General features: G+C 39.0%; 1 protein-coding gene across 1 annotated transcript; it reads right to left on the reverse strand.

The window, feature by feature from the left end:
- Positions 1–22,918: 22,918 nt before the first annotated feature.
- LOC147558644 (ABC transporter G family member 22-like) lies at positions 22,919–24,333 on the reverse strand. The gene is made up of 4 exons (XM_086657576.1): positions 24,055–24,333; positions 23,610–23,894; positions 23,416–23,523; positions 22,919–23,339 (listed from the first exon to the last, which is right to left on the reverse strand). Exons 1-4 carry the CDS (start codon positions 24,250–24,252, stop codon positions 23,118–23,120), a joined length of 813 nt encoding a protein of 270 aa, XP_086513702.1. The 5' UTR covers positions 24,253–24,333; the 3' UTR covers positions 22,919–23,117.
- Positions 24,334–25,475: the final 1,142 nt, after the last annotated feature.

Raw genomic sequence — 25,475 nt, forward strand, 5'->3', positions numbered from 1 at the left:
CTCCCTGCTCCACTCGATCTCTCTCTCTCTCCCTCTCTGTCGGGTCTCTCTCTCTCTCTTAATCATATAAAGAAGTTTATACCTCTTCACATGGTATAAGAGCCATTTTTTTCACAATGACTTCTACTGATGTTACTTCTGAAACTATTCACACACTGTTATTCCTAATTCTTGTGGACCTTTTGATGTTCATCACTCGGATTCTCCCACCACTATCTTACGCCTCTTCTAACAAACGACAATTACTCCTCATGGTCTCGCGGTATGATCAAAGCTCTCCGAGCTAAGGATAAACTAGGATTTGTTGATGGGACAATCTCTAGACCCACCGATCCCAATGAGTTACATCTATGGGGACGATGTAACGATTTGGTTTCAAGTCGGCTTATCAACTCAATTGATCCGTCTTTACATTCTTCCATTCATTATGAAGATAATGCTTCCGATGTATGGAAGAATCTGTATGATCTTTTTCATTAAACGAATGCTCCTAAGGTCTTCCGGTAGGGTTTTGTACGTCTCTAAGACTACTAATCATCTAACTAATGTTGTACGCGGAATCACAATCATCATATGATTAACACTAATTATCTAAGATCGCATGCAAGAACTAATAATGAGCTAGAAACATAAAGAGAATACCTGGATTCGCTTTCCTCGAATAAGATTCCAACGCCTTTATCCCGAAGATGAGAGCTTCATATGTAGCTCCTCTACTTGAGACACCCGAGTAAGTGACTTGATATCCTTTTTTTGTTGTTCGCTAGAAATCCATTGAAGGTTGAGAAAAAGAACCATTCTTCTTTTGACTCCATAGATAGATTGAGAGCTTTTTCTCTAAAACCCTCTCTCCACTTAGCTGTATATTGTGAGAGAGATGAAGTTTTCTCCTGAGAAAAATCCAACCCTTTTTCTGAACTCTAATGACCCTTATATAGAGAAACCCTAATAGGAGTCTACTCAAACTAGGTTTCAATAAGAGCCCCAGAAAAGATAAACACCCGAATTTCCCTTAATAACCTTTTAAGGGAAATTAGGTTTCCCCTTAATATGGTGTGTGGTCGGCCACTTAAGCCTATTAATGGGCTTGGCCTGGCCGGCCCACTCCCACACTATGGCCGGTTCAGATCAACCCATTACTGGGTTTGATCTGGACACCCCATAAGTGGGTTTTCCACCTTTTCGGGCTTCTCTTTCGAGCCTGATTCTTTCTATCCTTTTGGCACTATCAGACTGGATCATATCCATCTATAGGTAAGCTCCCATGAGTCAACTCTCTCCGATCAAGCTACCACTCTTTGGTGTAACCCGTTGTAGGATCCGGTCTATGTTAGCTGCGGATTACTGAAGTGATCCGACGATCGTAAGCGGCTTCTAGCTAGCATTACGACCCCTAATTGGACCGGACTAGATGATCTTCCGGATAAAGTCATCGTTATCATAACTGACAAATTGAACGCATTGCCACCTTGGTCGAAGGACACTCCTTCGGAAGGACATCTCTTTCAAACCGCAAGGATATATCCTTGAGTCTCCTACTTGTACTTAAAACAAGTACAATGCTCGATCGTATCTCATCTGATACGTCATACCTTTCAGACTTTCTTGATCGGGAGAACAACTGTCAAACCAAATGATTAACTATTAATCCATTTGAGTGCGGCCGCACATTTTCAGTTGCTTCTCCTCAAATGGCCCGGAGAAACTAATCCTAACCTAGTTAGGACGACATAATTCAGTCTTGTACTCCCACTTAACTTCATGTTTATCGTGTCATTCTCGGTAATACGCTTTTATAACCTCTTTTTACGGCACTGATGGGCCTAGAAAGTTTCCTAAATAGGTCACCACCCGCAAGTATACGGGCGTCAAGTAATAGTTCCGGTAAGACCGGTTCGTTCCTCAGAGACTAAGTGAAACCTATTCTAAGACTTGGAAGTAAGACGGTTTTGAAAATGGTTTTGGTTTTGGTGATAAAATAATAACGAACAAAATATTAAAACAAATTATGATACAATGAACTCAAATGGGGAGAGAGCCTATGGTTTCTAAATTCACCATATACAGTCACTTTTAGAATCAGTATCTAATCAATTCTCTTTTCCTATAACTCAAAAGTTCGGATAATGAACTATCCTAATTCCGGGAGATGTCTTCGTTTAAAACCAATAATCTATAACAATGTAATTGTTTATTTCGAAAAACAAATCTCTAAACTATTGTTTATCAATCAATAAGCATATATCATCAAAGAATCTAATCTAAGCATGATATATCAAATTTAAAAGTATAAACAATGAAAAGAAAATCAATTCTACAAATTAAAACAAATCGAGCTTTCAAGCACAATCGAGATAATCAATCGATCAAAAATATGTTTCTAAAAGGTCAAATATGGTTTCATAGTAAAACCCTAGATAGTACGGTTAGTTACTCATGGCAAACAAGATAACATTAGCAAGTATGAAGAATAAGAGATAAATAAGGATAAGGGAACAAAACTTTTCTTGCTCAGAACTATTTTCCCTGTGAATGCCAAACACTCCCCTGGAGAAAATGACTTTCCAGCAGATGCGAAAATTATTTTCCAGTGAGAGAATCGAGACAAACAGAGTCTTCTTCCTCCTTAGGCAATTCCTTTATCTTCATTGTTTTTTTTTTTCTTTCTTTTCTTCTTTTTCACCAAATGAACAAGTGATTCTATGTTTGTAACACTAATATGAAGAGGAAATTACAAAAGAGAAATGAAGTAGTAAATAAGATATATTGATTTGTTGTTTCTCTCTCTCTACAAACTTCTCTCTCTCTCTCTCTGTTTCTCTTCTCAAATTCTGAAAACAATATAACAATGAACACAATCACTCTTCCTTCTTTCTTCTCTATTCACTCCCCCTCTCACAAAGAAAGAATATGAATTAAAATAAGAATAGAAGATGGTGGTTTCTTTGGTTTTTCTAAGAATTGATAACTTTCTGTTTTCTTGTCTTAGCCGTGAGATAGATGCTCTCTCTCTGATCTTGGTGTTCTAATTGAGCTAGAGAGATGATCCCCCCAAGATGAGATGAATCAAATGGCTGCTCTCTCTTTTCTTATATAACCAGCCAATGGTTTGATTCTTGCCTATTATTTCTCTCTGTAAAAATCCAGCCACCATGATTATCTCTTCTTTCCTTCTTCAACTAGTCAAAATCTTATGTTAATAGGAAGAACAGCACATATCTCTCTTTAATCTTCTCCACTTGCCATCTTCAATCAATCTTCAAATAAAATCTCCATCAAATTTCATTCTCTAAAAACCACTCCATTGATCTCTGTTTCTAAAAAATGAAGAGAAGAAATATCCCGGATCTCCTTCAATTAACCTCCAGCCAAGACCTTCCAATTCTTCTCTAAATTTCTCAATCGAATCCTATCTTGCCATCAATCGTTCTGGAAAACATTATCTTCAATCTCTCCATCTCTTTCCCTTTCAAGCTCTCTATCTCTAGAATTATTTTCAAGATAACAATCAAAGAGAGACCTTGAAGAGAATGGGTGTTTCCAATTGGGTATAAACCCACCAGTAATGCCGTGCCTATCTTAACGTGATCTTGATGGCAATTCTCTTATTTTATGGTGCTTAATGAGATATCCTAGTAAGTTGCAAAGCAATCCAGATGAAGCCACGTGTTGAGCTAGTAAAACCGGCCACTGGATCATCTCGGGAGCACCGAAGTATCTTGCTTCTAGCGCACTGTAGCGCAAATTCTTAAAGTCCCGTGAATAATAGCTGGCGCGATGGCTTTAATTCTGTGTAGCAGAAGCATATTAAGTACCGTGTCTTGCACATTAAATTAGTTGATCTCGTACTACAGTCTTTGAGGGTCGTCCGATATCTAGGGCTACGGTGATAAACTACTTCCAGCTATACCAGATATCTAGCTGGTGTAATTCCCGAACGACTCCCAATCCGCCCAACAGTGTACCGAAGTTTGAATTCCGGTTCTATATGTGCGCCAAGTGTACAACATCTGTGCCGACCTCTGGTCAACCGATTTAAAACATAACTTTGACCCGTCCTAGTTTTTGCGTCCGGACTCTGATTTGACTTCCGTTTTCGCCCACAAGTTCGTCATGAACTCTAGTTTCATCCGAGTGTCAATATTTGCCAAAATTCTCAGTGCACAAAATGACCAAAATGCCCTCAACATGTCTTTCTCTCGATTTTATCAAGTTTTCACACTGAACTCCGTAAAAGACACCTGGGAAAGAGAAACACACAATTCATCAGAGTAACTGCCCGAAATAGACTAACTAACCCAAATTAAGAGATTCAGATGAGACATTTTCATGACTCATCAGGCACGGCGTTTGGCAGTACCAAAGTTTGACACTCCTTACATAAGATGAGTAGATCACTCATGTTTAAGAAATCTCTCCAATCTTGCCCATGAGAGTTCATCACGTATTTCATTACTCATTGAAGAACTCTCATGTTGGGTTATCCAGTGTACTGTGTATATTCCCAATCATACACCCATGTAATTGACTTGAATACCATATTCCTATAGCCCATGAAACTGCGCTATTAGTCAATCTTACATGTTAGTCTTCGTAAGTCATCGTTGTCCATGCAATGACCTGGACTAGGGACTTAATAATGAATCTATTTCAAGTTCACTTAGTAGGGTTTCATTCACCAGATCGCGTATCTGATAATCCTACTTGAAATGCTTCATTATTTTTGGACTGTCGGTTAAATACTAAACCATGATTTTAACGACGAAGTAATTAACTTATTCTGATAATAAGAGTTTGTAAATTTGAGCCTTCCCGTGTAACTCCTTACACCCTCAAGTTTACCAGTCTAAGCTTTTCAGGAAAGCTTAATGCCTATGACCCTAGTATGACTTTCATACTTAGTCTAAGGTGACAGTTTAGTTAGTAGATCTAATCTATGAGGATTTTACTGGTTATCATCCTTATGATAATCTTTAGTATTCCAAATACTAAATTAAAGTTTCTCAAGCTTTGACTACTTTCTTTTATTTGTAAAGTTTGCAACAGTCTTCGCCTGGAACCCTTCCAGCTTGCTATTCTTCCATGTCAAGATTGTCATCTTATTCTGGATGTTTGCAACATATGACTTATCAACCTTTTATTTTGTTACTGAGAATTTATCACAAGTTCTTCTAAAAAAACTGTATACGATCAAGATCAACTTATCTAGATTTGATTGGCGACGACCATAGATACTCCAAGTATTTTGAGACGTCGAGGCGGATGCTAATCATGTCCAACATGATCGATCTTATGCCTTGATCATAAACATCTTTCTCATGCGTGTTTTCTCATCAGAATCCTTCAGATGTTGAATCTCGATAAGCTGTGTGCCATGAGACTTGGGTAGAAATACTCTACTTGAGTCTTTCACATTTGGACTTTCAAGACCTTTTCTTGAACTAGTCTATCATCTCCTCGATCTATCACCATAGATCTTTGATGCCCAAAAGAAGTTCACCTTTGTGTATGGTCCTTTTTATTGAGTCAGCTTTAAACTATTTTTCAACATCATAATGTTGTTCTCAATCTCTAGTATGTTATCTACATACCGACCAAAGAATACTGGGTCACTCCCACTAACCTTCTTGAACTATCTGAATTCAGGATTTCTCTTCATTCTTAAATAAACCAACTTTTGATTACTTTGCAGAATCGAATATTCCTACTCCTACTTGCATACTTCAATCCTTCGATGGATTTCTAAAGCTTGCAATTGTCACTTAGATTTCAGGAGGGTCAACTTTCCTTTGGAATGTGTCATGTGCACATTCTTTTGCTTAGTGATTAATCATTATGGTTTTAAGCATCGTGACTTGAGAGATGGTATTTTCATGGTCTAAACCAAGAATTCTTTGACCTTCTTTTCTAGTCTATCTCTGAGAAACACTAATGTTTCCATCCTTGTCCGTTTTTCAAACTCTTTGAAAAACCTATTTGTACTTAACATGAACTATTCCCTTAAGAAAATAGATCAAGTTCCAAACTTGATTTCAGACGTGGATTCCATTCTAATCTTATAACTCCAAGCCATATTTCGGAGTGATTTCATCATAGCTTTTGTGTAGGTAGCTCATCTCTTCTTTAGTATGATTTAGGCCTCTAAGTCAGACCTATGAGCCTTCAAGGCCTAAGAGGGGTTTGAACAACTTAGAGACGCTCTCAACTCTTTGAAGGCTCTCATGCGAATCTAATTCGACTTATGCGGAAGGATCTCCGAGATCTACTATCTCTACCTCTATTTCCATATCTATCGGCTAGAATAGATAGGAACCACAATTTCTGACGTATACCACCGTTGGTTTGTCATACCATTGTCAATTTGTTGCTTTTATCGAATTTCTTCAATATCTTAAATTTCTCCCACTTGTCTTATTAGAATAACTCTTATTTCAAGCAAGACACATCACGAGCAACAAACTCTTTGTTCTCTGACGGATTGTTGAAGAATCCTCTATGTTTCTTTATCCCATAAATAAATACATTGTCTTATGTGCAAACTACTCGTAAGCCCTTTACGTTAGTTTCGCAAGTTCAGACATTTAGAAAAGACCGCTATGGAACCATTCTAAATCCATACTCCTATGGTGTCTTTCAGCTTTAGACGGAATGTGGTTAGGTAGGATAAACGACCGTGTTTGAGAATATATCCCCGAAAGTGTTTGGAAGATTGGCCTATACCCAACATTAATCGACTCATGTCTAACATGTTCGATTACTCGCACTGAACTCATCACCCATATGATGTGTTTGTTGGAGTAAGATGAGAAATTATTTCTTAACTTCTTTGATGGTCATCAAATTCTTGACTTAAATATTCACCATCTCGATCCAATCGAATGATTTATATTTTCGCTCAAGTGGATTCTGGTTAACTCTAGTTAGTGTATTAATGGTTTTACATACATCCGTATGTATGAAGACTATTAGTTCACTAGTCATATCTTTCTTTCGAAAAGGTGACTTTGTCAAATAGTCTTTTTGAACAAAATTCACATGTGTCGTATGATTCTAAATCATTAGACTTTATAATTCCATACTATTGGATCTTCCTCATGTGTCTTATGTCAATTTGATGCAATGACAAAACCAGAGTTGACCGGTTTGAATCCTTTGATTGTAGCCTATAGTATCATTGTTAACGTTTCAGTTTTCCTAGAATCGACTTTGTTAATTTAACACTGATTTAAAACATTAGATGTTTCCAGAAGAACATAATAACACTTATTAAGTTCTAAGCTAGATCAGTGTTTAAAAGAAGACTTTGATCCAATTCAACATCCTTAGCAATCACTTGCTTCTGCTCCCTCTTGGACCTTTTCTCCTTTTACTCAAGTATGTAATTCCCATCAGCTCCTACTGAGTTGTACATCCGGTTTCAAACATCTGATGAAGGGAGTCTACTACACTTGTCAAACTAACTTTGTAGACAAAGATACAAGAATCGGAATTCTCAATCCCGTTTTTTTGTCTTCCAGATACTTAGGGTAGTTTCCTGTAATGGCCTTTGTCCACATGAATCATAAGAACTCTTCTCATATTCCTTTGGTTGCTGAATCTGAAGAACTTGTTTCTTAGGTTCAAACATTCTTCAATGTTCTTTTCAGTTGTCTTCACAAACTGAGTAACAACGAACATTAGGAATTGGATATTCTCGGGCGTTTTCTTTGTTTCGAATTCGAGAGCGTTTCTCGGATTCGAATCGAATCAAGGAAATAAGTTACGTTTCATTCCTTCTGATGGAATGAACGAAGGTTGGAAAACTATTTTCTAATAGTCATATATACTCTACACTAAAAGAAAATGCAAAATCCTAAAACTTATTATCATAGCAAAAACACAGTTTTGCCACACTATTCAATGAAAACCATCCCCAGTTGAATAATGCGATTCCAAGACCCCATTTCTTCGAGGTTAAGCGTCTAGGGCACTGCTTTTAACCCCGTCGTCCTGGGTGAGTAACTCTTTACTGGTCATACTCCTATTACTCTTGTTTGATGAATAATACGTTGATGTGTTCAATTCATCCTTTGCCTCGAAATCCAAAACCCTTTTGCTGACTCGTTGAGAATAACCAGTTAGACATATAGACCTCTTCATAGATCTACCCATACTGTCCCAAAGTAAAAGATGACACCCTGCGGAGGCAGACCCACCATCGATGAACAAGGGCTCAGCAGGTGTCTTATTCTGGGTACACTTTACTCAAAATTTAATTTTGGGGACTTTTACGTAATTTATCAAGTATGTGTTACTGTGAATTCTATCATAACCATTCATGACTTATTACGTGAAGTTTATGTGGGTTTGCGTAAGGAATTAATTAGTTCCTACTATAGCCCCTAAAAGATCTAATCTTTTAGGTTACCTCTTGTTCGCCTATGGTTTGTTCAGATTTATGTCCTTAAACTTCCATTGATTACTCCCACTTGAACCATGATCTCATCGTTTGATTCTATGACCCTATACTCTAAGTATTATTCGAGCACATTCTTACTTGTGCTTAAAAACAAGAGTCAATAACTTATCTAAAGGCAATACTACTCTACGCATTCACATATACATACATACAAAATATGACATTCATAAAATAGAGTATGTATCCTAGATTCGTTTCTAGGTTCGCTATTTACGGGAAATTGTGACATCTCTACGTCTATTTTCGTAAAATGTGAAGTAATGGCACGTTAAGTTTCTTCCTTAATGATTTCTAAAATAAATTTAAGGAAAAACTCCGTTTGGGCCCTGGGATAGCCCGGGTCAAAATCGAAAAAATTTATTGAAGTCAGAAGAAGAAAAGTCAAGACTGTAGGGATTTATACCCTTCTACTAGTGTTTATAGCGGAAATATGACATCTAATGTCTACACTAGTATTCCCAGGATCACATGCAAAACTAGTAATTAATCTAATGGAGATAGTAGATTACCTTAATCGCTTTTCCCTCGAACTAGTTGAATTGATTGAAGAAGACCAAGAGCTTCAAGTGTAGCTCCTCTACTTGGGACACGAGCAATCAATTTGATCTCCCATCTTGTTGTATAGCTAGCACACCAATGGTGGTTGGAAAAGAAGAACTCCTTTCTTCTTGACTAGATAGATAGTTAATGGGAATTAGCTCACTTTCCCCTCTCTACTTGATGTGATAGAGTAAGAAAGCTTAGAGAGAAATTCCACACCTTATTCTCTGCCCTAAGAGTGTTTATATAGAACCCTAATAAGAATCCACCTCCTTTTAGGTTTCCTAAAACACCCTTTAGAATAAGATCTAGGGAAATAGTCGAAAATAGCAACTATTGGTATTTTCTCAATTCCCTAAGGAGGAGGTGCCCAAAAACCACTAAAATTGGTAGATATAATGTTTATTATATCAGCAACTAACCCTCCAAAATTCAGCCCAATCCGAGTCCTAGAAGTACCCGAACCGGTCTAGGCCCAAAAACCCTGTTTTTGGCCTTTTTGTACTATCTTTGCCTAATTCCTTTTTAGGCCTATGAGATATGTTTATGGGACACTCCCATGATTATATCTCACTCCCACTAGTCATATCCTAGATCAATTTGTCACTCTTATGTGTAACCCGTTGTAGGATCCGATTGAAGTTAGCCGCGAATTACTTCGTAATTCGACGATCGTAGTTGGTCTCTAGCTACAACTCTACGATCCCTAAATCAATCGGACTTGATGATCTTCCACATCAATTGTCCTATCTGACAATTTGTTCGCATTGTCACCTTGGTCGAAGGACATCTCCTTCAACTCCTTCAGACTCCCACTTGGACTTAGAACAAGTGCAATGCCTCGATTCCCGTGTCAATTTAGTATCCCATCTGATACGTCACATCATTCAGACTTTCTTGATATCCGAGTACAACTGTAAAAGACAAACGATTCACTTTAATCCGTTTGAGCGCGGCCACGCATTTTCAGTTGCTACTCATCAAGTGGCCTTGAGACACTTTGTACCTAATGTGATTAGGGTGACACAATCCATTCTTGCACTCCCACTTAACTTCATGTCTATCCTGTCCTTCCCAGTATCCGTCTTTATAACCTCCTTTTACGGCGCGGCGTTTAACGGAACCAAAGTCGGCCATTCCTTACATAAGATGAGTGGAGCACTCATGTTTTGAGGAATCTCTCCAATTGTCTTTATGAGAAGTATTGACGTTCATCACGAGTGATGTACTTCTCATTTGAGGGTTATCCAGTGTATAAACCTTTTACACACCCACGTAGTCGAATAGAATATACTATTCATATAGCCCATGAAACTGCGCTATCCCATCGACTCCCGTGCTAGTCTTCGTGAGTCATTGTTGTCCATGCAATGACCTGGACCAGGGATTTTTGATAATAATTATTCCAAGTTCACTTAATAGGGTTTCATTCATCAGATCACGTATCTGACAAACCTATTCGGAACGTTTTATTATCGATGGACTGTCGTTTAAACACTAAACCAAGTTTAGACGACTGGTGAAATAATTCTTATTATTTCTGATAACGAGAGTTGTAAATCTGAGCCTCTTCCGTAAAACTCCTTTTACCCACTCAGTTTTACTTGTCGAGGTTTAAAATTTATACCTCATGCCTTAGACTGTGTATGAATCTCATACTATGTCTTAGGTGACAGTTTAGTTTGACTACCGTGGTAGTCGGTTTTAAACTTTGCTTATTATCAATTAATTCGAAGATTACTATCTTCAACGTTGATAATATCTAGTAATCTTTACTAGGGTTAAGGCCTTTAATTCTTTGTGTAGTATTTGCAACAGTTCCCGGCTTAAAACACTTTTAGCCTACTTTCCTTCCATGTCTGGAAGTTTGGTACGATGACATGTTCAATTTTGTACTACTTCATCCTTTAGCCTTCTAGGATGTACTAAGTAGTGTTTCGGTTTTCCAATCCGAATTCGGATGTTTAAATGCTAATCATGTCCAACATGATTGACTTTATGTTTTCGAACATAAATGTCTCTCTCATGCGTGCTAGCTCATCGGTGTCTTTTAGACTCCGAGTTTTGCAACGCCCTCTGTCATGAGTTTTTGGGTCGAAATTCTTTTAGACTTTCCGAGTCTTAGATTTTCTGTTTCGGATCTCAAGCATCTCAGCGTACTGAGTCTCTCTAATCCTATCATCCTTTTGATCTATGCTTATAGATCTTCAGATGCCCAAAATGGCATTTTATCCTTTTGTGTGTGGTCCTTTATTGAGTCAGTTCGTTACTGTTATACAACACCTTATGTCGTACTCAATCTTTTGTATGTACTCTGCATACGGACCCGGAAGGTTTGTTTACTCCCACTTACCTTCTTGAAACTCGTGATTCAAGATTTTCTTCATTCTCCAGGAATCAAATTTCTCTGATTGCCTTTTGAATCGAAGATTCTAACTCTTGCGTGCTTTTAATCCATCGATAGATTTCTGAAGCATGCTTGTGGACATAACTTGATTGGAAGAATCTTTATTCTTCTTGTCTCGTTTCGGGAAACACGAATGTTTCCATCCTTCTCAGTTTTCTATTTTGGAAAACCAATTTAGGTCTTTTGTTGACTTAAATTATCAAGCTTCATGTCTTGACGAGATATGGATTCCACGATGATTTTGGCTTCTAGCCAAAATCTAGAGTCAGTTTCCGTTTTTGCGCAGGTCTTTTATCTCTTCAGAAATAACCTTTATTTTCTGTGTCTTTGAGATTTGACCTTTTAGGGCTTTTGAACAACAATTTGGAATTTTCTCAACTACTTTGAGATATTCCTTTAGAGACACTTTCACTTGTTTTGAGAGTTCTCCGGCGAATGACATTCGCTTTTGTGCGGTGGGTTTATAAGATCATATCTTTAACCTTTCCTTTTCCAAGGAGTCGCAGTTTGTTGCTCTTGGTCGAATTTAATTGACTTGTATAAGTTTCATGATTGTTCTTCATGACCCTCCATGATTTTTCTCATGATCGAATTAAATCGACTTGTACTTTTCTCCCACTTATTCTTTTAATAATTAGTGTTTTCTCCCAGACTACTAGGTGTGCTAATTATTAGAAGAATACTATCTATCATGAGCAACAAACACTTTGTTCTCTTGATTAGTTATGGAAGAAGCCCAAATTTCTTTTAAAAGAAATTGGGTCAGATATTAGCTAGTTTTGTAATGCTTTTACAAGCTTAGCTGTTAGACGGAATTTTGGTAGTTTTGTGAGAAGCTATGTCTAGACTAAATGGATTTTGGAGGATAGAGTTTGATTCGTGTTCTTTATCTTAATCCTTTTGGACACTCCAAATATGGATAGGTTAGAAGTACGTTTGAAGATCAATCTCTGTTTTTGACTCAAGGCTTTCTTTCTTGTCAGTTTGATTCATGTTTTGGTTATAGTGGACTTGTTGTCCTCATCCCTTTCGATTGGGATGAACCTATCTTATAGGTTTTTGACCAAGTTTAGAATCTTTTGGTATAGTTTGTTAAACTTAGCACTTAGTAACATCTCAATTTAGAAATAAAATTCTTTATTGATTCTCCATAATACTTAGTACAGAGATGATGTTAAAAAACTAGAAAAACGATTAATCTAGAATAGTGCCTAAAGTAGACTTCGATCCCTTTCAGCATCCTTAGCAGTCGAGGCTTCTGCTCCCTCTTGGATCTTGTCTTCCTTAGCCAAATACTCAGTTCCCAGCTGCGCCTGTACATTCACAATGAAAGGGCAATTTTAGGTATTACATACCATAATTTGGGAATTTTACAGTATTTGATAAGTTAACTGTTTATACCTGAATTGGAAGCTGCTGTTCCATTCTTTTTGTCCTCCAAGAACTTAGGGCAGTTTCTTTTCCAGTGGCCCTTGCCATCACAGTAGAAACATTTGGTGTCAGGAGGAGGACCTTTGTCTTTAGGTTTGGCAATTCATTTGCTTTTACCTTTTGACGCGGTTTTCTTCTTCTGTTTTCCACCTTTCTTGAACCCTTTGTCCTTTTGTACCATAAGAACGTCCTTCTTAGTCTCCACTATAGCGACGTCCTTTTCGGCTGTTAGAAGCATATAATGAAGTTCCTCCAACGTTTTATCCCATCCATTCATGTTGTAGTTCATCTTAAACTGATTAAAACCACTATGGAGGGAGTGAAGGATAGTGTCGGTAGCCGTTTGTTGGCTATAAGGGAAACCTAGTTTAGCCAGCTTACCTATGAGCCTGATCATTTGGCGAACATAAGGCCCAACTGGTTTTCCCTTTTCAAGGCGCATGTCCATAATTGCTTTAGAGGTTTCAAACCTCTCCAATCTCGACTGTTTCTGGAACATTTCCCGAAGTTGTCGCATCATGGAGTAAGCATCCATGTCTATGAACTGCTCTTGCAGAGTCGGTTCCATGGTTTCTAGCATTAAGCAAGTTACGGGCTCTGCCTTTTTCCGCACACTCCTTTCTTCATCTATCTCTTCTTTAGTCGAATTATCATCCAATACAAGAATTGGAGTTTCTAGTACATGTTGCTTTCCTTCCATCCTGAGAACTATTCCTAGGTTCCTTTCCCAGTCAAGGAAGTTGTGCTCATTCAGCTTCTCTTTGTCGAGAAGTGAGCGGAAGTTGAAAATATCTTTTGTCATCTTTGAACTACATAAAAGAAATGGCAAAGTTTTAAAACTCGTTATCGTTTTTGAAAAACATTAGTTTTCCCACATTATTCAATAAAAATCGTCCCCGATTGAATAAGTGATTCCAAGACCCCAGTTCTTCGAAGTAAAGCGGACGAAGGCCCTACCCTTTGACTCCGTCGTTCCGGGTGAGTGAACTACTTCACTGATCATACCTTATGACTCTTGGTTGATAGATTTCATTAATGAATGACTAATCTATCCTTTTGCCTCGAGTATCCAAGACTCTCTTGCTGATCTCGTTGAGGAGAACCATTTAGACGTGTAGGCCTCTTCTATAGGCCTACCCGCATTGTCCCAAGGTAGAGGAGGTACTCTGCGAAGGCCGACCCACCTTCCTCGAACAAGGGAGCAACGAGTGTCTTAATCTGGATAGGCGATTACTCAAGATTACTTTTGGGGACTTTTACGCTAGTCTGGTGTTTGTTATAGTGAACTATTTAGCCTAACTAACATCCACGACATAAAGCGTAAATAAGTAAGTAGATGCGCGCGAGAAAGTAAATCAAGCAGACATGGATCCTAGTATGGCCCCTAACCTAGAAGATCTAATCTCCCTTGGTTTTCTTCTTGTTTCGCCTTTTGGTTCGTCTTGGATCGCCATCTTTGAACCTCCATTGATTTCTCCCACTCGCCTTTGGATTTCATCCTCGAGTTTCTTCAATGAACTCATAGACCCTAAACTCTAATTACAAGACTCTAACGATTCGCAGATCGTATAAACTTGAAATTAAAATTAATTACAAAGCATGCACCCATCCGTGCTTAAAACAAGAATAAGGAAATAAATCTATGGCCATACTAGTTTCCCGCATTCACATCACATGCAATCATATAATATATCAAGGCTAAGAATTATATATGCATGATTATCTTGGGAGATACTTTTGTTGACATCACATGTCACATTGCGGACCTTAAGTCTAAATTCGAAGAATTCAACTAATGGTGCTTTCCGGTTTTATGTTTTATGATTAAAATCATCTTTTAGAAAAACTCCGTTTTGGGCTCGAGAAAGCCCGGGTCAATTTCGGAAAAAATATTGGTTCGATTCTTAATGATTTCATAAATCAATTTAAAGAGAAATCCGTTTTGGGCTCTTGGATGGCCCGGATTGATTTCGGAATTATTTGGTTGGAATCGGAAAAAAAAAAATTTTGGCAAAAACTCCCACTCGAATGATGGTCCCTTTTCGTGGTCCGAAAAGCCTCGAAAAAAGCCCGGGACAAGTCCTAGACAAGTCCCGGCCCAAGCCCAAAAAGGGCTCGGACAAGGTCCGGACATAGCACGGCCCATAGGGCCGGCATGTCCTGGCCGAGGCCTATCAAGGCCTGGTCTCGTCCTGGCCGGAGCCAGGACGCTAGTCCATGTACCAGACGCGTCCTAGACGTGTCTGGTATTGGACCGGACCAGCACTAGGTGTCTCGGATTAGTCCGAGACACCCAGAACCTCCCAGACGCGTCTTCAAGACGCGTCTGGTCGAGTGCTCTGGACGCGTCCTAGACGCGTCCAGGAAGCTCCTTCGCAGCTGCTGGTCGCGTCTTAGACACGACCTGGACGCGTCTTCAAGACGCGTCCTTAGTAGCTGCTCTGGACGCGTCTTCAAGACGCGTCCAGAAGCTTCTATCGCAGCTGCTGGTCGCGTCTTCAAGACGCGTCCAGAGGACGCATCCAGGAGCTTCTGGTCCGGCCAGGACGCTTCCTGGCCGGACACTAGGGTTTTTCAAAACCCTAGTTTCCAAAAAGAAATTTTTTTTTTTTTTTTTTTTTTTTTTCTTATGCAACTTTAAGTTGCTATTTTCCAATTTTAAAACTTTTCTTAAATTTTTGGATTCCTTTTAGAACACTTCTAAAATTTTTCAAAACTTTTAGAAACTTTTTAAATTTTTCCAAATTTGTTTTGAGAGTTTCCCAAACTCAAAACTACTCCTTTTAGAACACTTATAAAATTCCAAATCTTTGTTTTTCAAAAGTTTCCAAAATTTAAAAAACAACTCTTAATCAAACCAATTTTGGATCAAAATCTAGGTTTTTGAAATTTTTCAAAGAACAATTTTGAAATCAATTTGAAAAAAATCTTTGAATCCAATTCTTAATTAATCAAATTTTATGTTTAAAACCTTTTTAAATATAACTATCAACATAATCAAGCATGGATTAGTTTGAAATTCAATGAAATTGAGTCTTTTAAAACACTTTTAATCATCAATTTGATTCTCAATTTGAAAATTTATTGAATCCCATCAAATTATGAGTTTAAAATACTTTTAAAAACATCTTTTAAAATACTTTTATAAACTCAATTTTCAAACTATTAAGCATATTAATTAGTTCGATTCTTAGCAAAAACTAGTTAATGGCAAGAGGCTCTGACGCCACTGTAGGGATTTATACCCTTCTACTAGTGTTTATAGCGGAAATATGACATCTAATGTCTACACTAGTATTCCCAGGATCACATGCAAAACTAGTAATTAATCTAATGGAGATAGTAGATTACCTTAATCGCTTTTCCCTCGAACTAGTTGAATTGATTGAAGAAGACCAAGAGCTTCAAGTGTAGCTCCTCTACTTGGGACACGAGCATTCAATTTGATCTCCCACCTTGTTGTATAGCTAGCACACCAATGGTGGTTGGAAAAGAAGAACTCCTTTCTTCTTGACTAGATAGATAGTTAATGGGAATTAGCTCACTTTCTCCTCTCTACTTGATGTGGTAGAGTAAGAAAGCTTAGAGAGAAATTCCACACCTTATTCTCTGCCCTAAGAGTGTTTATATAGAACCCTAATAAGAATCCACCTCCTTTTAGGTTTCCTAAAACACCCTTGAGAATAAGATTTAGGGAAATAGTCGAAAATAGCAACTATTGGTATTTTCTCAATTCCCTAAGGAGGAGGTTCCCAAACACGACGAAAATTGGCAGATATAATTTTTATTATATCAGCAACTAACCCTCCAAAATTCAGCCCAATCCGAGTCCTAGAAGTACCCGAACCGGTCTAGGCCCAAAAACCCTGTTTTTGGCCTTTTTGTACTATCTTTGCCTAATTCCTTTTTAGGCCTATGAGATATGTTTATGGGACACTCCCATGATTATATCTCACTCCCACTAGTCATATCCTAGATCAATTTGTCACTCTTATGTGTAACCCGTTGTAGGATCCGATTGAAGTTAGCCGCGAATTACTTCGTAATTCGACGATCGTAGTTGGTCTCTAGCTACAACTCTACGATCCCTAAATCAATCGGACTTGATGATCTTCCACATCAATTGTCCTATCCGACAATTTGTTCGCATTGTTACCTTGGTCGAAGGACATCTCCTTCAACTCCTTCAAAGACCTCCCACTTGGATTAAGGCCCGATTCATACTCCAAAGACCCAAGTTAAACTTGGTCAACTTTCCCTTTGACTAGCTCGGGTTGCCCCATGACAAGTCTCGGACTATGGCCTAGCACTGGCCGAACAGGAATGCCACGTTCCAAACGTGTCGGATCCATGGGCCTGGACGCGTCTAGATTCCAGGCCAGACGCGTCCCTTAGCCTTAGACGCGTCCACGTCTGACCGAGTTGTGCCCATCACGAACATGAAGTCTAAGATGCCGGGTAGGACCCAGACGCGTCATCCATGTCTCGGCTCAAGGCTGAGACGTGTTGGACTTCCAAACGTGTCCTAGACGCTTCTGGCCACTCAGTCTAAGTCTCAGACCTAGTTCGAGACGTATTGGGATTCCCAAACGCGTCCTAGACGCGTCTGGGATGTCCGAGACTTCCTAGTCTCGGACTCCCAGTTTGGTTTGGACTGGGATTATCCTAGTCCGCTATTCCCGCGACTCGGGAATAGTTGTCTGAGATGCGCGGACCGGCCAGACGCGTCTTGACTGGTCCGGGTTAGGCAGTTTCTATTTTTCAAAAATTGTCGTTCCAGCTAGGCTTCTTTTCTCCAACTCGATCCCAAATGCTATTTTGATGAAAATTCATCAAAAACTCGTGATTTTGAAACTTGTTTTTCAAAATCATTAATCCATTAAATCCGTTTTCGAAAACCTTGTTAAAAAAAACTCAAAATCTAATGATTCTACACATTAAAACTCTTTTAAATACTCGTTTGATTACGTCTAAATCTAATTCAAACTAATCAAGAACGTGTCTGAATCTCTATTCAAACTAATCTATCTAATAAATCAAGTATGAATTTTCGTTTTAGTCAAAACTAGTTACATGCAAACGACTCATGATGCCACTGTAGGGTTTTGTACGTCTCTAAGACTACTAATCATCTAACTAATGTCGTAAGCGGAATCTCAATCATCATATGATTAACACTAGTTATCCAGGGTCACATGCAAGAACTAATAATGAACTAGAAACATAAAGAGGATACCTGGATTCGCTTTCCTCGAATTAGATTCCAACTCCTTTATCCCTAAGATGAGAGCTTCATATGTAGCTCCTCTACTTGAGACACCCAAATAAGTGCCTTGAACTCCCTTCTTTGTTGTCCGCTAGAACTCCATTGAAGGTTGAGAAGAAGAATCGTTCTTCTTTTGACTCCATAGATAGATTGGGAGCTTTTTCTCTAAAACCCTCTCTCTCCACTTAGCTGTATATTATGAGAGGGATGAAGTTTTCTCCCGAGAAAAATCCAATCCTTTTTTGAACTCTAATGACCCTTATATAGACAAACCCTAATAGGAGTCTCACTCAAATTAGGTTTCAATAAGAGTCCCAGAAAAGATAAACACCCGAATTTCCCTTAATACCCTTTTAAGGGAAATTAGGGTTTCCCCTTAATATGGTGTGTGGCCGGCCACTTAAGCCCATTAATGAGCTCGGCCTGGCCGGCCCACTCCCACACTATAGCCGGTTCAGATCAACCCATTACTGGGTTTGATCTCGACATCCCATAAGTGGGTTTTCTACCTTTTCGGGCTTCTCTTTCGAGCCCGATTCTTTCTATCCTTTTGGCACTCAGGCTGGATCATATCCATCTATAGGCAAGCTCCCATGAAACAACTCTCTCCGATCAAGCTACCATTCTTTGGTGTAACCCGTTGTAGGATCCGGTCTATGTTAGCCGTGGATTACCGAAGCGATCCGACGATCGTAAGCAGTTTCGAGCTAAGCATTACGACCCCTAATCTTACCGGACTAGATGATCTTCCGGCCAAAGTCATCGTTGTCCTAACTGACAGATTGAACGCATTGCCACCTTGATCGAAGGACACTCCTTCGGAAGGATATCTCCTTCAGACAACAAGGATATATCCTGCACTTCCAACTAAAGAGAGGTATTTCATGTCTTAAACAAGAAGGTTCTGACGTTTCAACCTATTTTACTAATCTAAAAGCTATTCAGGATGAATTAAACTCCTTAATGATTACAAAATCATGTATGTGTGGGCATGGTCGACCTTTGATTGATCGGGCTAATCAACATAGAGCAAAAGAGTTTCTTCAAGGTCTTCATGACCGGTTTTCGGCTATTCGAAGTAAGATTTTACTCATGGGCCCGTTTCCATCTACTCTCCGTATTCACTCACTCGTAAAGCAAGAAGAAGTTCAACAAAGTCTTCTTAACCCCATTGCTTTTCAAAATCGAGGTTGCTGCCCTAGCGGTCAGGTCCAACGACAACGGTTCTACTCGGTTTGATCGTTCCGATCGGCCTCGTTCGAAACGTCCCTGACCTTTTTGTGACAATTGTAAGGCTCATGGACATCATATTTCAACTTTTTACGAGCTCCATGGGTATCCCCCTCAATTTAATCAACGTAACTGTAGTCGTTCCCGGTCCGAACCGGTCACGACTTCGGTCGTTGAAAACAATAACTTAGGGGTGCCTGCAGCAACACCCCTCACGGCTGAACAGTACCAGTCCATCTTGACGCTTTTGGAGCAAACCAAACAACCCACTCAATCGGCTTCTATCGGCACCAATAGATACCCTCACATCAACGTAACGGGTAAGTTCTCATCTTCTTTTCATCCTCCTTGGGTTATTGATTCGGGTGCTGCCAAATATATTTGTTCGGCCCTTTCCCGTTTCTCTAACTACTCGATTGCACCGCCTAATTTCTTTGTTCGCTTACCCGATGGTTCTCGGGTTGAAGTTCTTCATATTGGTTCCGTCTATTTTACCGATAGCTTTTATTTAAAGGATGTTCTTCACATACCACCTTTTCAATTTAATCTTATCTCTATCTCTCAAATCTCTAAATCCCTTCATTGTGCCGTTTTGTTTGACCTTGACTTGTGTCCTTTTTGGGACCGAGTAACGAGGAAGAAGATTGGGCATGGTAGTCTTCATGATGACCTTTATTTCCTCCTCACGGAGCGTCCCATTCTTTCGGTTACAAGTTTAGCTAGCGTTAGTCATAGTAATAATTCTTATGTTTTATGGCATTGACGTCTAGGCCATCCATCTTTTTCCCGTTTTCAGTATTTTAGTTTAAGCTTCCTTGTATGAATTTTAGCTTTTTATCAAATAAAGTACCATGCGATATTTTTTCTCTTTCTAAACAATGTCGTTTACCTTTTTCCTCTCGTTCTAATTCTTCTTCTCACATATTTGAATTGGTTCATGCGGACTTATGGGGTCCTTTCCCCGTTCCCTCCAACTCCAGTTGTCGTTAATTTCTCACACTTGTCAACGATTTTTCTCGTTACACATGGTTGTTTCTTATGAGTTTAAAATCTGACTCAAACCGATTAATCAAGAATTTTTTTACTTATGTCTCCACCCAATTTAATTCTAGAATTAAAATTCTCCGTTCGGACAATGGTTCTGAGTTCATGAATAATCACTTACAACAATGGTTGCTCGATAAAGGCGTCATCCACCAACGTAGTTGTATTTATACACCTCAACAAAATTGGGTGGTTGAGCGAAAGCATCGCCACATTCTTAAAGTAGCCCGTTCATTAAGTCTACAAACCAATCTCCCACTTTTCTTTTGGGGAGAATGTGTCTTAACCACCGTTTATTTAATAAATAAACTACCTACGCCTATTCTAAACCGCTTGTCTCCTCATGAAATTTTGTTAGGATTACCTCTGAATCTCTCTCACCTACCTGTATTTGGGTGCCTTTGTTATGCTCGTGTACCTTTGGGGAAAACAAAATTGGACCCCCGTGCCTCTGCCGATATTTTCCTTGGTTACCCAAATGGCCAAAAGGGTTATCAAATCTACATATTCGAACTCGTAGAATTTTTACTTCTCGTGACGTTACCTTTCATGAAAATCGCTTTCCAATGGCTTCGTCACCCTTAGTTCCTTCGTCTTTGCCGCCGCCCCCAACCCTATTCCTCTCTATCTCGGATAATGGAACATTCCAAATTTCAGTCGCTCCTCATCAACGGACCATTGTGCCTTCGTTCGAACTGACCGATTCATCCACATCGGTCAGTTCTGACCCTTCGTTACACAACCAAATAGAGAGGGTGCCTTTAGCTCCCGCTTGCGGTCCTTCATCGGTCCACTCGACAGCGGGCCTATCTACAAGGGTGCCCTCAGAATCTCTTCATTTCACTCCTATCCTGAGTGCGCCTTTAGAATCAACTGCTTCCCTTCCCAACACCGGAACTACTTCTCCTCTTATCCACACCGGTGACACTCCATCAACCGCCGACCCACCGGAAAACGTCCGCCCGTCTAGGACACGTCGCCCACCGGTCCATTTAAAAGACTATGTTTGTTCAAATACAAGTCTAATCAAATATTCGCTTTCCACATCTCATCAAAAGTTTCTCTCTTCGGTTCTAACCACCACCGAACCTACTTCTTTCACTCAAGCAATGAAGTCCATCACTGGAGAGATGCGATGGCTAAGGAAATTTCCGCCTTGGAATCAAACATAACATGGTACATTACTACATTACCCCCGACAAACGACCAATCGGACGCAAATGGGTCTACAAAATCAAGTTCAAATCCGATGGATCAATTGAACGCTACAAAGCCCGTCTTGTCGCTAAAGGATACACTTGAAGGCTTAGACTATAATGATATTTTTGCTCTAGTTGCCAAATTGGTAACCGCTCGTGTTCTTCTCTCCATCGCTGCAATCAAAGGATGGTCTCTACACCAATTAGATGTTAACAACGCATTCCTTCAAGGTGATCTTCATGAAGAAGTATACATGAAACTCCCACCCAGATTTTCATCTCAGGGGGAGTCTAAAGTTTTTCGTCTTCAAAAATAATTATATGGCCTAAAACAGGCTTCCCGCTGATGGTTTTCGAAATTTTCCTCCGTCCTTCTTACAAGAGGATTCTCCCAATCTAAGAGTGATTATTCTCTTTTTTACTTTTCATTCGCACTGCACTCAAAATTTCGATCTCGTCTATGTTGTCGATATCTTCATTACAGGAAATAATGAAGATGCTATTTCCAAATTAAAACTGTTCCTTAACCGTACTTTCTCCTTAAAAGTTTTGGGTCGGTACTTTCTTGGTATAGAAGTCTCCCGATCTTCTCAAGGCATCTTTCTTTGTCAACGCAAGTATGCACTTAGCATTCTCAAAGACTCTGGGCTTATTGCCTCGCGCACTTCCGGTTTTCCCATGGAATAAAAGCTTTGTCTTAGTCCGTCCGATGGTGATCCCTTACCGAACCCATCGATTTATATCTCTTCACACTTCTGGTGAGGAAAAAGTCCACTAGGGGAATAAAATTTCTAAGAAGTTCAAGTTTAGGATAATGTTTCTTTGTGTTGGAAGTAACATATAGTGATTATTGATGCACGGTTAGTATTGGGTAAAATGTCCCATCTACCATTTGTCCTAGAGGTATGGACATATATGATTCCGGATGACGGGGTGATAAACATAAGCCTTGCCAGGAACAAGTCTACTAAGTATATCTTATGAGCATACTACATTTTTCAATTTTTTATTAATATTTCATCATAAAGTATTTCAATCTGTATGTTATATCATATACACTTCATTTTGTGAAATTAATAAAGATTACATAGAGAATCGAGACAGATATTCAAGGGTATCTTCTCTATATTTTATTTTGCTAGTGAAGGCATTAAACGTATTTCTGATTCTTTGTTTCATGCAGTTTTAACCTCCCTACAGAGTCCCATGAAGATGATTGAGGGGGTGATTTTTTCGGCGGTAGATAACAACATGTGATGCCCAGGGTCCAGCGTAAAAAGTGTAAACGGAAACTGTCTGTTCAAACACTAGAATGTAACCAGTGGAGGTAAGCATTATTACCTACTTAGTAATAGTATCATGGATTGAAAGAGATACCATGAACAAGTTTAAAACAAATGAAATCTTTGTCAAGATTTTTTCCAGCTTGAAACTGTCTGTTCAAACACTAGAATGTCTACTATAACAATAAAATGCATCGCTTTCAATATGTTAATTAATACGAAGGAAAAGTAATAAAGTTTTCAGAAAAACGAATTACGCTCAAGATTGGAGCTTTATCTGCCGAAGAGAAAGGTAAGCTAAGAGTCTGAACCCAAAAACCATGGCAAACATGACACCAATCTCGACAAAGCCACTGTCTGGTTCGGGGTGAATGGCGTTCAGAGCTGGAGGGATGTGATCATATTGAACCTTGAGAAGAAGCCTATACGTGTGATAGTTGAAAGAAAAATATCGGATCCATGATATAAACACTGGAACTCTCTGCAAAGTTGTAGAATTAATTCAGTAATTGATCTATAGGAAGTCAGATAAAGCTTATGAATACTCGTAATCTTACCTTTATAAAGAACCCACCAGCTAGCATGAAGGTCATAGCAGTTACTGACGCCAAGGTAGTTGCCTTCTTAACATCCATTAGTATACCACCAATAGCCAATCCAAGTCCCTGATATTGTGGCAACCGTTCTTAGCTACTTACTAGAAAATATGATCATTCTCGTTTTTTCCTCGGATGATTGCCAATAGACATACCTGGGCTGCTACAATGCTGAGAAACACGGTAAGCAAGGTTAAGAAAAATGGAGCAGCACCCAATCTTAGGCCAGCCATGAAGTAGACAATGAGAAGGAATAGCAATGGTAGCAAGAGGTCAAGTGGTAGATCACTGGTTATTCTTGCAACAAAATATGCACTTAGTCTATACATATCGACTGCCCGTTCCTTGTTTAGCATAGCTCTCTCTTGAGGGAATGTAAAGATCGCCGTGAAAACTGGAAACAACCCCCAGAAGACAGCAATAAAGAACAACAGTCCTGCCTGCGAAAATAGTCATTTGACTCGAAAGATACAAAATCAACTCAGGCAAGCTAGACATCACGAGTCAGACAAAAGAAACTGAAAATTTGACTCGAGCCAGTTCTACCTTAGAAAACCACAAAAGACAACCTAAGAATGTTTGTGTCATGTAGTTTAGTACCTGATCATGTAGGCCACTAGGTGTAGTGCTGTCTGAGTTCCACCATAGCATACCCAAGATAGTAGCAGTGGCGAGGACTTGAGTGATTCTTAACCAGCTTAAGTAATCATGTCGCCTTTCTTTGAGGCCTCTCCAAAATAGGATAGAAAACTGCTGAAACCAGCTTGCACCCCATTCTCTATTTGGCGCAGATACCATGGCTTTTAATTCTTAATTGATGGGTATTGGTGCCATAATTTCTTTCTTCTCTTTCTCTGCTACTCTTGTCTCATAAGCCTCCACTAGATACTTAAATAGAACAAAAAATATGGCTTATTCCACTAGTTGGCCTAATAGAATTTTCCAATTTTGTTTTTGAAATGTAAGAAAATATGTCGGAAATCAGATTTGAGAGACATATGTAAAACCCAACAAAAGTTTGAATAATCATCAATAATGTTTACGTAGTATCTGTAACCACTATTTGACGGTACAATTGAAGGTCCCCAGAGATCAATGTGCAAAATTTCTGAGGGCCCAGAGGTACAATTATTTGAGGTATAAAAAAGAAGTTTCACGCCAAGATGACATTCTTTGCAAAAACCGGTATGAAAAGAAGAAACTTGAGGGAGGAAATGCTTGAGTTTCTGAAGTGTCTAGAACGAAGGATGACCAAGCCGTCTATGCCAGGTAAGAGTAGTAGGAAAAGACATTGAAAATGCTGAAAAGGTAGGTTGAATTAATGAAGAACTAAAATGCAGAGGATAGACACCACCCTCAGAGTGCCAGCTGAAGAGCATCTAGTCCGAAAACAGGTCCTTCACAACAAAACCTAAATGATTAAAAGTCGAGGAATAACAATTGTCAGAGGCAACTTTGTTGAACCGATAATAGATTATGAGAGGCCTTAGAAACATGTAAAATATTTTTAAGAATGAATTTTTGGTTATTCTGGATAAAGGAAGTATTACCAATATGATGTATGAACATACCTTCACCATTGACTCTTGATATTAGATCCAGGAACATTGGCCAAAGCTAATATGGCAGCCAAATTATTTGGTGGAGCACGTCCCTGATAAGAAAAATTCATTCGATGATAGCATTCGGTAGTCAAATGTCCCACTAGATGACATATCTTACAAACAGGTTTATCAGAATTAAATTAGAAATTTCCATTTCATTGAGATAGAGGATTGTTGTTGCTGAAATTAGGTTTGGCTTACCCCTTCCTTTATGATGATAATTACGATTCTTATTTTGATAGTTGGACTGTTGTTGAAACTGAGATGTGTATCTTTTATTAAATTAGAAGCTAAAAATGCTAGAGGATGAATAGAGGTATTAACTGTTCCTTTAAATTTTTTCAGAAACAGTGTCTCCTCACTAACAAGGAGATTATGTAGTTCGGCAACAGAGACATGCAAACTTCGAATTCTAAT

This window comes from Eschscholzia californica, unplaced genomic scaffold, assembly GCF_041429995.1.
Source record: "Eschscholzia californica isolate CP2 unplaced genomic scaffold, dmEscCali1.0.p SCAF_2, whole genome shotgun sequence".
NCBI lineage: Eukaryota > Viridiplantae > Streptophyta > Magnoliopsida > Ranunculales > Papaveraceae > Eschscholzia > Eschscholzia californica.

Excerpts from the sequence above, each read along its gene's own strand:
- LOC147558644 (XM_086657576.1), bottom strand. The coding sequence starts at position 24,252 with ATGGTATCTGCGCCAAATAGAGAATGGGGTGCAAGCTGGTTTCAGCAG. Across the intron at positions 23,895-24,054 it reads CTAGTGGCCTACATGATCAG|GCAGGACTGTTGTTCTTTAT; the intron begins GTACTAAACTAC and ends CTATTTTCGCAG. Across the intron at positions 23,340-23,415 it reads CTGGTGGGTTCTTTATAAAG|AGAGTTCCAGTGTTTATATC; the intron begins GTAAGATTACGA and ends ACAACTTTGCAG.